The sequence below is a fragment of the Typopeltis vanoorti genome, chromosome 16 (genome assembly GCF_054136105.1).
Source record: "Typopeltis vanoorti isolate ZY-2024b chromosome 16, IOZ_Tvanoo_1.0, whole genome shotgun sequence".
NCBI classification, from domain to species: Eukaryota; Metazoa; Arthropoda; class Arachnida; order Uropygi; family Thelyphonidae; genus Typopeltis; species Typopeltis vanoorti.
In genome coordinates this window covers 23087249-23100195 of record NC_143564.1, presented here as the reverse complement: position 1 = coordinate 23100195, position 12947 = coordinate 23087249, and the positions used below count along the sequence as shown (strand labels likewise).

The 12947-nt window shown below is 36.0% G+C and overlaps 1 protein-coding gene and 1 non-coding gene across 4 annotated transcripts in view; both read left to right on the top strand.

Moving 5' to 3' along the window:
• The window catches only part of LOC150097892 (sodium/potassium-transporting ATPase subunit alpha-like), a 221532-nt gene that overhangs the window by 67265 nt on the left and 141320 nt on the right, over positions 1-12947 (top strand). For all 3 annotated transcript variants that reach the window (XM_090405971.1, XM_090405968.1, XM_090405969.1), the window contains exon 4: positions 7613-7816. In XM_090405971.1, the coding sequence (XP_090262097.1) occupies positions 7613-7816 (204 nt within the window). The remainder of the gene's footprint in view (positions 1-7612; positions 7817-12947) is intronic.
• On the top strand, positions 12725-12842 carry LOC150097894 (U6atac minor spliceosomal RNA). The gene has a single exon (XR_016549620.1). It is a non-coding gene; the product is annotated as a U6atac minor spliceosomal RNA (small nuclear RNA).

Below are 12947 nucleotides of genomic sequence, written 5' to 3'. Positions count from 1 at the left end.
GAATTCCATAGGGAGGTTGTGAAGTAACAATTTTGTTGTAGCCAAGTAGGGTTCTACTCATTAAAAAAAAAAAAAAAACTAGTTCTTAATCCATCAAAGCAAAATCAACTGTAGAACATGTACATAAAATAATAAAGATTGTAAGCATTGCTTCTCTTCTGCACACCAGTTATTCCATATTACTGATAAATGAGATTGGCTACCTATTAAATTCTAAAAAGTTAAAGAATGCTTCTTCTCCTTTGGAAATGAAAAGGCATTAACACTCTCAAATTAAAGGATTCCAGTAGTGTAATAACATACCAGTAATGCTTGTCCTGCAATTGTTTCGCAGTTGTATCATTTGTTTTTTATATAATTCATGTCTCACTATTATCAGCACTATGCTAATCACTCTTAAATTTCCAGAGGATAACCCCTTATTCTCTTGTTTCTTGCCACATTGAAAAGTTAACTTCAATCATATAAAATCTCCTTTTTCCACCCATCTACCACTCTTTATAATACAAAGACCTTCAAACTATCCTCAAACAAGTATTCCATGGACCTGTCACCATCTTGATAATTTGCCTATGGATCCTCTACTCCACAACCTCCCTATGGAATTCATACCCAAGTAGGTCTGTGTGCAGTGGTCAACGTGATCTTATATAAACTCTTATAAGGGGAACAGTAAACTGCCTATCCATGCTTGTCAGTGTGAACTATAATGCTGCCTTTATCAATTTGTTGCAGTCAGTTCCATTAATGTAGTCCTCATAGCACGTGAACTCTTTATCCCAAGGTGCACAACCTTAAACTCATACTAAACTGGTAGCCATTATCCTCTGACCATTTTGAGCAGGGGTCAGCAACTGCAGGCTGATGACCTGCAGGCTGCATGCAGCCCAAATGTGCATTTTTGGCAGCCCATAAAAGGTTGATCATGCTTGCATGGCATGTGGCCTGTATGCAGAATTATTTAAATAATACATTTTATAATATGAATAATAAATTAAAAATAATTTTATACCTATACGTCATGATATCCCTGTGCAAGTTGGTGTGAGTCGTGTGGGGATAACAAAGGCGACTTCATCCAACAACAACAGGGATTTTGGTGGATTTTTGTAGTTGCATTCCCTAGTCTGTCTTTTAATATAATTCAATAACATCATTTATTATTTTCAGAGGATGTATATTTGTTAAAATTAATTTCAAAAATTGGTTCAAGAAAACTTAAAATTGCAGATGAAGGAAGGTTTAATGATGAATGGAACGGCAAGTATTCTTTATTGAAAATGAGGACAAGCCCCTTTGTCTTATTTGTCATAAGTGTTACTGCTATGAAAGAATATAATATCAGACGTCATTACGAGAATGTCGTACTTTATCTCGTAATCTTGTATACTTTAAATATTTCTGTGTTTTTTAAGATTATTATAATAAAAATTGATAACTTAAGTATTTTTTTCACTTATTATTTTCTCTTAATTAAATGCTTGTGGCCTGATTATTAAAAATAAAAGTTGAATGTGGCCTGCTCATCTGAAAAGTTTACCACCCCCTGATATTGAGTATTTAAATTATCCTAAATGCTGTCCTGTGGAAATATTGTTTGCATCCATAGCACTAGGCTTCTTGAAGAAAGACTGTTCTAAGTTTGATTCTAATTGCCAACTGAAGGAACTTTTTCTAAGCCTTTCTTCAAATGGTTCCTAAGTTAGTTGATCTCTGGCACAGGCAAGTGGGGTTTCCTCTCTTGGAAACTCTGGTTTTTCATCTCAAACTCAAGAAATGACCATAGAATTCTCAAACTATTTCAGACAATCCAATATTGTGTTAGGGATGATGAGATTTCAATAGGCCTGCTGTACTCTCTTCATCAGATACCATTTAATATCATTGATAGTTCAGGCCAGATCTCTTATTAGCTACAGGTGGAGGTTAATTGCTTCTTCATCTCTGAAAGTTAAATGGGGCTAAAACATCCTTGCCTACTCCCTTTTATTATTATAAAAGGGAGCAGGCAAGGATGCGTCTTGGGATAGGCAAGCCACCCCAAGACCTCATGGAGTCAAAGACTCATCTGGGAGGTCCTTTCATCACACACAGCTCATCATACCGTGTTTTAAACACATTCAAACTCTTTGCAGACACCACATTCTCAGGCAAGGCATTCCAATCATTCACAACTCTGCACGAAAAAAACCTGCCTCTCACACCCTCTTTATACAGTTTCCAGGGATGACCTCTGGTTCTCCCCTGATCTGCCACTATTCTCTGTAGAACTTCTCCAGCATTGATCCTATAAGAGGGGAGATATGATAGAGACTTGTAGGTCCCTATCATATCTCCCCTCTTCCTCCTGTCCACCAGACTCTGCAAATTACATCTTCTCAATCTTTCCTCATACTTGACATTCCAGAGGTCAGAAACTACCTTTAGTCAGTCAGTCTCCTTTGGACCCTTTCCAACATCTCTTTATCCTTCTGAAAACCCAGTGACCAAATCTGGGCACAATAGTCCATGTGTGGCCTTATCAAAGCCTTATACAACGGAACAAGAATCTCCCTACTTCTATACATAAGTGTCCACCGCATCATTCCCAGAAGCCTTTGTGTTGTCCTTGCAATTTTGGCGATGTATCCCCTAAATTTTAGATCCTTATCCACTATCACCCCCAGATCTGTTATTTCCTCTACTTCCAACAATATATTCTCACCAAGCATAAATTCTGCATCGATAAGGCAGACACTTGAAAGATGAGTTGCCGGTACGAGACCGTGTGACCTGCTCAAAGTTATCCAGAGTCACCAGGAATTTCGGACTGAAGTCCGATTGGTCTTGGTCTAATAAAAGCGCTTGTCTCCGAAGGTCAGAGCTCTGCTGCATGTATTAACTCTAGAATTACCACACTTATCCAAGTAAAAAGGTACGATCTAAGGAACCATAACTGACTTTTGGAAAATAAAAAGCAGTGGTTTTTTATTTTGCATGATTTCCGTGTCATCTTTTGACTATCACCCTACCTAGGTTTTGCAGGTGCAAACAACTAAATGTTTCCCTTGAAATCTTCTTATCTCATTGATGTGCAAATTAAACAGCGGTCAAATTACTGAGCCTTTCATTATACCACTAGTCTCCTGGATGCAGTTTCCCTCTTTAGTATCTACCCTCTCACCAATATCATCAGCTTCATCTCTATTTGCTCCAATTTATGTAACAGTTTCATGTGATATCCTCTGAAATATCTTTATGAAGTTTTTAGCAATATCTATAGTTATTTCTTTTTATCCAGTTGAAATGTCACTTTATTATAAAAAAAAAGATGCTGTCCACAAAACCATGCTGATCCATTATATTCCTATCTACCCATTCCCAAATTCTGCCTTTTACCTTCAGCTACCACCGATAGATAGTATTGGCAGTAATTGTCTTTCTTTCTCTCTTTAGAGCCCTCTGTGCAGAATAATTTTATTATTTTTCTACTCCTTTGGCACTTTCCCAGAGCATAGACTTAGTTTTGTCAGAGGAAGTGCCAGTCCTTTCTCATTCTCTCAATCTGTGGTCTAACATCCTATATAATCCCATGACCCTTATTTTGCATTAAATGTTCTGCAATATCCTAACACCAATTTCATTTAATTATTCTTGCATTAGTCATATCTGATACTGCAATATCATTTACCTGGATGGCACTCCTTTGCAAAAATATCATTCAGTAACTCCACTATTTCATCTGCTTCTGTTCTCACTGCTACCAGCAGGGCCTCTATCTCGGGGGCACAGTGGGTGCAATGCACCCGGGCCCCATGATCGAGTGGGCACAGTCGGTACACATTTGCAGAAACATATGATATTTTGAATGTGTTTTTTTTTGTTTTCCTGTGCCAAAATCATTTGCAGGCAAGAGGTTTTACAATACGTTTATTTCGAATCCTTTAATTTTTACCTTTGAAAAATATTTTAGGGCCCCCAAAAGGTTTCTTGCATCTGGGCCATTTTATAGAGAAGGCCCAGTTCCTGGCTACCAGGCACTTGTTTAGCTATTCTGCTGGTCATTTTTCAATTTACTTGACCTTTTGCAAAAAATAAATAATAAAATAAAATAACTTTCCTTTGGTCTGCTTGGCTATCTTTCAGAATCTTCTTTTGCCTTCCATACCATACAAGTTGTCCTTTTTTTACCAGTGCTTGAGGTACTGCTCATTAGCTTGCTAATCATTTTCTCTTTATATACCTTTCAGCTTTTCTGCAGCTCCTGTTTAATTATCTACCCAAAGTCAAAACTGTGGCGCTTGCACACCATGGCGCTTGACCACACAAAGAAAAACTTTGTTTTGAATCTAGTCAGCGACTAGAGGAAATTTTTCTAAGTCTTTTTTTGACCGGTTCCCGAGTTAGTTGATTTCTAGCATGGGCAAGCGGGGGTTTTTTCTCCTGGAAACTCGGGTTTTTCAGCCCGTAAACTCAAGAAAATCGACCGTAGCACCTGCACTACTTCATACATTAAATATATTGTGTTAGGGTATAATAAATTTAGTTTAATCCTTTATCCAAGTGTGAGCAAACAAAGTTTGCGCCTGAAAGTATCTTCAGGACTGAGGTAAGGTGGTACACACCAGGGCAACTCGTTGCAAAGGTGGAGCAAGCTACCAATACTCCTGTCTCAGTATCTCCTATAATGCAAAACACATCTCCTTACGGATATGTCTAATGTTCTGCATTAAGGGAAGGGCCACTACCCAGACTAGTTTCGACCTTTATTGAGGTCTCTTCAGTGGGAGCCAGGCCCAAGCTGAGATACCAGGCAGAAGCATAGGTGGAGATGACCTGCGAATGCTTCTGCCTGGTATCTCAGCTTGGGCCTGGCTCCCACTGAAGAGACCTCAATAAAGGTCGAAACTAGTCTGGGTAGTGGCCCTTCCCTTAATGCAGAACATTAGACATATTCGTAAGGAGATGTGTTTTGCATTATAGGAGATACTGAGACAGGAGTGTGTACTGGTGTGCCCTGGTGTGTACCACCTTACCTCAGTCCTGAAGATACTTTCAGGCGCAAACTTTGTTTGCTCACACTTGGATAAAGGATTAAACTAAATTTATTATACTCTAACCAAGTGAAAAATAAACTTTCAATATTGTGTTAGGGACCACGAGATGGCGGCACTTGTTGGGCCGCCTCTTCACTGAGTGCCACTTAATTAGTGATAGCCTTGGGCCAGCTATCTCTGATTGGGTACCAATAGAGATTGAACTGCCCACTCAGTCTCTAAAAGTTAGATAGGGCTAAAACGGCCTCACCTGCTCCCTATATGGGAATAAAAAGGCATTAGCTGAGTCAAAAGGATAAATCATCCTGATTTATCCTTCTGACTCTAGGTATATAATCAGATATTGCTTTCTTCAAATAGTCCTTGACTGTCTCCCAGGGACTGAAATTTTCCCTCTCCAGATTGTTAGGCCATAGCATTGCTACAGACTGGCTTCTCAGCTTTTTATAATAATCACTGTAATTCTGCATACTCATTACATGAAAATTCTACGTGTTGCAGCCTTCCAGGTCAAGATCACTTGATCACTCTCCCTAGTTAGAAACAGTGTGGTTGCTCTGGATACAGACGTACATCTCAGCTACTGTCATCAGATCCAGCACTTCTGAATCCAGTGTCTCCTCCATTATGTACTGTTTTAGATAATTGTTTTATCAGCTATATAAATTCCATTTCTTTTCTTCTATGGGATTGTTCCTTTTTTCAAACCTATTCCCATAGTGGAAGTTCTCCATGATAATTATTCATTCTGCATTTACTGTGCTTATTTGTCAGTACATATCTTCCTTTACATGCCCTGGACTAGAGCTATCAGCTATATATTTCATTCTATTAGCCTCTGTTATCGTATGGCCTCAAATATAGTGCCGCCGTCTTCTACATATGTCCTTCTGCTGAACTAGACTTTTTGGTTTCTGTTTATCTGTTCATTCCTCCCCATTGTGTTCCCATTTTCCTTTCCTCATTGAAAATACAACATTTCTTATATTCTATCTTTATATCATCCATCAACCAAGTCTTGCTAATCTCTATAACTTAATTCCAAGTTGAACAACTAATAACTTCTCCCATTTATATATACTAATGCTACTTGAAATATTCCCTTCTGGCCCACAACTTCCCTTTGCCTTTATATTGACTATCCCACTAAATTTCAGAACCCAGGGAGCAATATTCAACATCTCTTTACCATTCTCACACTCACTCACTTGGTTCTAGGATGCCTGTACATATTGTCTGCATTTTCCCTGAAAACTGTAGTTTACTTGACCTTTACTTCCAAACTCTTGCCAAACATTTTTGTAGCCACCTAATTCTGAATCCATTCAAATACAAACACTTTCCTATAAAAGTTGTGGTTATCTTATATAAATCCTTTAATACATTGAACTTGCTCTACATCATACTGTCTGAATAACTTAGGCATTGACACATTTGGGATCGAGTCCCTGCTTCTCACCTTGCTCCCATCATGCTGTGGCAGCTGACTCCCAATCTTTATTCTTACTTGCTTGCACTAGCAACACTTTGATATCCATTCACATATCATGCTTATCACCTGTTGAGTTAATTTCCTGTGGAAAAATCTATCATCTCTGTGTATCCTAACACTGACATTACTACTTGTCTCCAGGGAGTTCAAGGACTCATCATGGGAGGACACACTACTCTACTTCGCTAAATACATCTCATCCGCTACACTACTACTCAATTCTCCAACTTACAATGCTACTACCATCCATACCATTTATCGTTCATCATCACCAACAGTATTTTTGTCTGTTAAATTGTGGTGTTCTGAAGGCCGATTACGCAGGATGAAAAACCAGAGTTTCTGGAGAAAAAACCCTGCTACCACCATATGAGATCGGCTAACTTGCCTTCAACTGAAAAAGCCCATATAAGGATTCCTCTTGTCATGATGAGAATTGAACCTGAATAGAATAGCAGAACACTGCACCCTTCTTTTCCAATAGAAGGGTGCAGTGTTCTGCTATTCTTCTCAGTTGCACTACAGTGGCTACACATCTTTAAGTTTTACTCTAGGGAAACAAGATTGCCACTCTCCTTAAGTGCTCCTGTTATGATGATGTCTCCATACAAAACTCTTTATCCTCCTTTTACTTGTATGCTATGCTTTGTTTACCATTGCATGTCTCCTTTTTGCTTCTCTGCCCACCACTGGTCAGGTGTTTTTCCACCCATCATGTGATTCCTCCGTAGTTCTATAGAGGCATCATGACTCCATGTAAGCGCGTTATTTTTCATTGCTATCTTGTCATTTTCATCTTTCAATGTTTCTTGTTATTACACATGCTGTGTTCACCTTCACTTGCTTCCCAGTTAATTCCAACAGCAATTTTTCTGACATTCTTGTCCTAATTTTCTTACCTTTTGTCCAATTCTGTTGTCAGACTTCTTTTTCTCCACCCTTCTAGCACTTGCTTTCAAAACAGGTGGTAGTAGTAGTAGTATTTTATTAATTTAGTTTTTTTCAAACTTCTAAATAAATTTGCATTTATGAAAAGTATTCATCAAACATTAATTGCTTTCTTTTTCTTCATTTTATATAATAGGGTTTAACAACACAACGTGCAAAAGAGGTATATGCAAGAGATGGACCAAATGCATTAACTCCTCCTAAAAAGACTCCTGAATGGGTGAAATTTTGTAAAAATCTCTTCGGAGGTTTTGCTCTCCTTCTATGGATAGGTGCAATTCTTTGTTTTATAGCATACTCTATTCAAGCAAGCACATTTGAAGAGCCAGCAGATGATAATGTAAGTCTTGTATGATATTATACTACATTCATAAAATTTGGCAATTGCATCCACAAAAGTTTATAAACCTGTTGATACATATCCATGAGTCGTTATTTGAACATTTGATCAATTTCACTCAGCCAATGTTTTTTCATCAGTTTCGTTTTTGCTGCTCTTGCAACAAAAAAAGAAAAACCCTTCAAAATATTTAACTAAAAGTGTGTGTGCTTACTGTAAATCCCTGCAATACTGGAATGAAAATAAACTCTCTCTTTACTTGGGATATTAGTGTTAGCTGTGTTACTTGTCTTTTTAAATGGATTAAAATAATACTAATTTGTTATTAATCTCTAGAATCACTTCAGGATATCAAAGTGTTGTATAGAAATTCCAACTATGCATATGTGTGTGTACATGCATGCATGTGCACACACACCTCATCAAACTGTGCCCAGGCCAGGGGAATATTAATGTGTAACAATATCAATCTTTTTTTTTTTTTTGCTGTTTACTGGCTTCAGAATTAAAATTCTATGCTTCAATTCTTTGCCTGATTCTTTTGTCTTTTTTTCTATTTGATGGATCACTTTTATTCTACCTACTTCGTCTTTTCAAGATTTTCTAGATCTTCATTTTCGTCTTTTTCTAGATCTTCATTTTGAGATTCAATCTGATGATCAGGATCTCGAACAGAGCATTGAGTCAAAATCAAGTTGAGTGTCTTGAAGATCTGCTGTCTTGTTAAAACTTGATGCTGCTCCAGGAGTGGAAAAAATGCTTGTTAGTTTATTTGAAAACACTAGGGACATTTTTGTAGGGTTCTATTACTTGGTTTAGAATGTTATCTAAATTTAAATAAGTTCAAATTTTCACTTTAATCTGGTATGGAAAGATTCTCAGAAACCAAGAGGGAAGAAATTGTACAATTTGTCTAAGGAATATCATTTTAGCAAATAGCTTTGTAAGAAATTTCTGTTTAATAGCAACAGAGCATTTCATTTAAAAAAAAATATAAATAAATAGCTTAAATAAAGCTTTGCTCCATTCTGGCATAAATTTTCCTATTCAAACAATTTCTTCTGCTCATGGCAGGTTGAGTTCCTCAAAGGCAAATTTTTGCCATTTCTTTCTGTCTGCTGTTTTTTTTTTTTTTATGTAGTTCTATTATGGAGTTTAAGTGCATACTTTCTTTTAATGTTGTCAATCCATTTCTTTCTTGGTCTTCCTCTGCTGGGCTGTCCTTCAATTCTATCATTTAATAATATGTTTGGTAGTCTTTCTTTGTTCATTCTTGAAACATATCCAAAACAGCTTTGTTGGCTCTTTTTTGCTGTAATTATTGTTTCTTCAAAGTTAAGTTCTTCTCTGACTTTTTCATTTGTTTTATCTTTCTGTCCAGCTTGTTCTGTTGATTTTTCTTAAATATTTCATTTCAAAAGCATTGTGCTTATCTATTTCTTTTTTTTCTTAAGATCCAGCATTCTGAACCATATGGGGATTATTATTATTTTATATATATCTTAGTTTGAGTTCTTTGCTTAATCTTTTATTCCATATTTTTTGTAGACTGTCCATTGTTATCCACTCATTGATTCTGTTGTATGGTTTCAAAATAATCTAATCTTCAGTAATCATTGAGCCTAGGTAATGGAATTTCTTTATTTGTCCTATATTATTTTCATTTGGATACTTGGTTTTTCCTTTCAGTTGTTTCTGCCCATAGGTGACTTTGTGGGCATTATCCACAAAGTATTCCTGATGAGATCTTTTACAGGGTAGTTCACCATTGCTTTCCCCAACCTCCCAATTTTATCTGGGCTGAGGACTGGCATATGGCTGGGATGTATCCATGACTGTAATCCATGCGTGTTCATGGGGCTGGTCTTCCTGTTCTGGGGGACGAAAAACTGAGTTTCCAGGTGAAAAAACTCCCTACCTCCATATGAGACCAGCTAACTCACCTTTAGTCGAAAGAGTCCAGATAAAGGTCACTGACAGGAATCGAACCCAGGTCTTTGCGACCTGGGTTCGATTTGTCTTTGGTCGCAAAGACCAAAAGGCTTTGGTCTATACTGACTGAGCTATGGAGACTCTTCATTTGGATTGCTTCTCTTTTTCTTCCTATTACCATTAGTTTTGTTTTACTAAAATATGATTTTCACATCATATTTGTTACTTGTTTGATGCAGCTTGGTAAGGATATTTTCTAATTTTTGTTGGCTGTCTGTAGCGATTACTATGTCATCAGCATACTTTAAATGTGTTAAGTGTTTTATTTACAGTTATGCCTTCACACATCTGTAGTCCTCATCTACTACTTTTTTTAGGTACAAGTTAAATAAACATGGTGAATGCCTTGCATAACTCCTTTTTTTAATTGCTATTTGATTTGTTTCTATGTTTTTGCATTTCACTACTGCTTGTGTTTCTGAGTAGTAATTCTTGATACAATTTAATAGGTATTTGTCGAACCCTCTGTTTACTAGAATTTTAATGAGTTTGCTTCTGTTTATTGAGTCAAACGCTTGAAGTCAATAAAACAGCAGTTGAGTTTATTTTTGAATCTCATAAGATCTGCTAATCTGTTTAATATGAAAATTGCATCTACTGTGATTCTCCTATTTCTAAATCCCATTTGTTCTTCTTCCATCTGTTCTTCATAGGAATATTTAACTCTGTTTTGGAGAATCCTGATAAATATTTTATAGCAGTGACTTAAAAGGTTAATAGGTCTATAATTAGTGCAAGATCTGACATCTCCTTTTTTTTGTGGATGGGTATGATCTGACCTGTTCTCCATTCTGCTGGTAAATTTCCTTCCTTTAGTATTTTGTTTAACAGTTTCCTTTGGTAATTATTATTATTATTATTATGTAACACCTCCAAGGAGTCCAAAGAATAATTCTTTAGGTAACCTCAAAAAATTTTGTTGTAATTTAAGATTATTTTAAAATTTAACTAACATTTTACTTGCAGTTATAATAACTACTTGTTAATCCAATATTATATTTCATAATTTTTATAACTTAGTAAAACGATAACATTCAAAACTCATTCTTATGTGTATACCTGGTTCATTTTCCCTTCATGATCTCTAATGCCACTGAAACCATTTGTGCAGATCTTGATTCGTTTTCTTTATTCATTTTACATAACTTATTACTGAACATTTAGCTTCTATTAACCCTCAGCCCATGTCGATGGGACTTTTTTTGTCCAGCTGAAAACTATTGGTTGTAATATCTTTTAGGATGGGACAGGTAGCACCATCTGTGATAGCAGTAAAAAAAAAACTTTAGGCCAAGTACTACAATGTAGGCTGATAGTTTGTTAGTTTCAGTTTGTCCTTTCAGGTGTAAAGAGGCCTCGAAGTTGCTGAAGGACAAAAAAAAAAGTCCCACCATGAGCAACTGGTGTCAAATGAAATATTGAGTTTGTGCTCTTTTTCATTTTCTTTACTGTGTCTGGTGATATTTTTTGTGCAAAAATTACTAAGAAGAGTGTTAAAAAAAAAAATTTTTTTATAACAATTTTAACCAAAAAAAAAAATTTTTGAGAGATGCTAATTTTTCGAGATTTTTAGTTCCAAAAATGGCCCTTCACAATTCAAATGAGATTGTTTATTCTCTCCACGAGTGTGAGCCCGTTCATTATGTTGAGAGCGAGGCGTCCGAAGAAGATGAACACGTGGAAGAAGGCAATAATTTTTCCACGGACGGAGAAGACGAAGAGAACTTTGAATGGCCAGGTACTCCAGCTGTGGGACAAAGATCTTATATTCGAGGTAGAAATGGTCACAAGTGGTCTTCAAATGCTACAGAAACACATGGTCATCGATCATCAGATATTGGAATGCATTTTCCATCTCCATCAGGAGATGCGCTAAATATTTGCTATCCATTAACCGCATGGAGCTTGCTTCTAACTGACAATATTTTAAACATTGTTTTGCATACTAATCAAAACATTCGATCTGTTGCAAGTAACATAAACGATACATTTTGAATGAATATTTTTATTAAATAAATCATGTAAATAAAAAAAAATCGTGCATTTATACCATTTTTTTTACGATTGCTGTAAAATTAGCGACTTTCAATTGCAAAAATAATTATCATAATTTAAAGATACGATTTTGTCATTAATTTTGCGTTAATGTACATGCATTTACCTACAAAACTAAAAAAAAAAAAAAAAAAAAAAACAAGGATTTGGTCTATTACAAGCAGAGATATGAATTTTTAAAATTTTCAGTCTTTTTCGTGCTTTTCTGACGCTTGCCATTGTAATTGATTGTACCATGTTTTGGATTGTATTAATAATGTGCTCTGTGAATGAACGCCAGCTTAATTATTCAATGAAAACATCATTTAATAAGCCCCGGACACAAAAGTCATACCAACATGGTTTGCTTTGATTGAAAACAGCGACGTGGGCTCAGAGTTTATTCTAATAGCATTTATTACCAGTTTTCATAAATATACAACTAAAATCTGTCAAATGCACTTTGAGATTTTTGCTCCCTAGTTTGTAGAATATTTTAAAAAATTTCATAAGGGGACTTAACAGACTTTTACTGTAGAAGCATGCAATATTTTAGGATGATGAACAGCACATTCAAGCAGAATTTGTGTTTTGATTGTATGAATTGGAACTGTTTACATTTAAAACCATTCATTACAATGCTTTAGAATTTTCTGAAGTTCCCATATAAACTGGACTTGGCTGATTTTTTTGCCAGTAGATTATACTTGGTATTTTGCACTAAACTCTGTAAATAACTAAAAAAAAAAAAAAAAAAAAAAAAAAGCACACAAATGGACTTAACAGGCTTTTTTTTTTTTTTTTTTTTTTTTTTTGCAGTAACCCATATATTCTCTGATCTGTTTGCCTTGGAGATGAAACACCTTAATTTTCAGAAAATAATTCATGTATGAAAGAAGAGAAGGTTAGGAGTCCTTGATAAGGATAGACCAGCTTCTGGGCATAATGTATATAAGGTTAAGGCACTGCAGCTTACTTTGTTGCATGACCATTTTTTCCTCTCTTCAGAATTTTATAGAAGAAGGTCAAGTGGAGTTCTGCAGGGATCAGTGCTGGAACCCTTGCTTTCTTAACCTTTGTCAGATATTATCACTGGTTTGCAGGG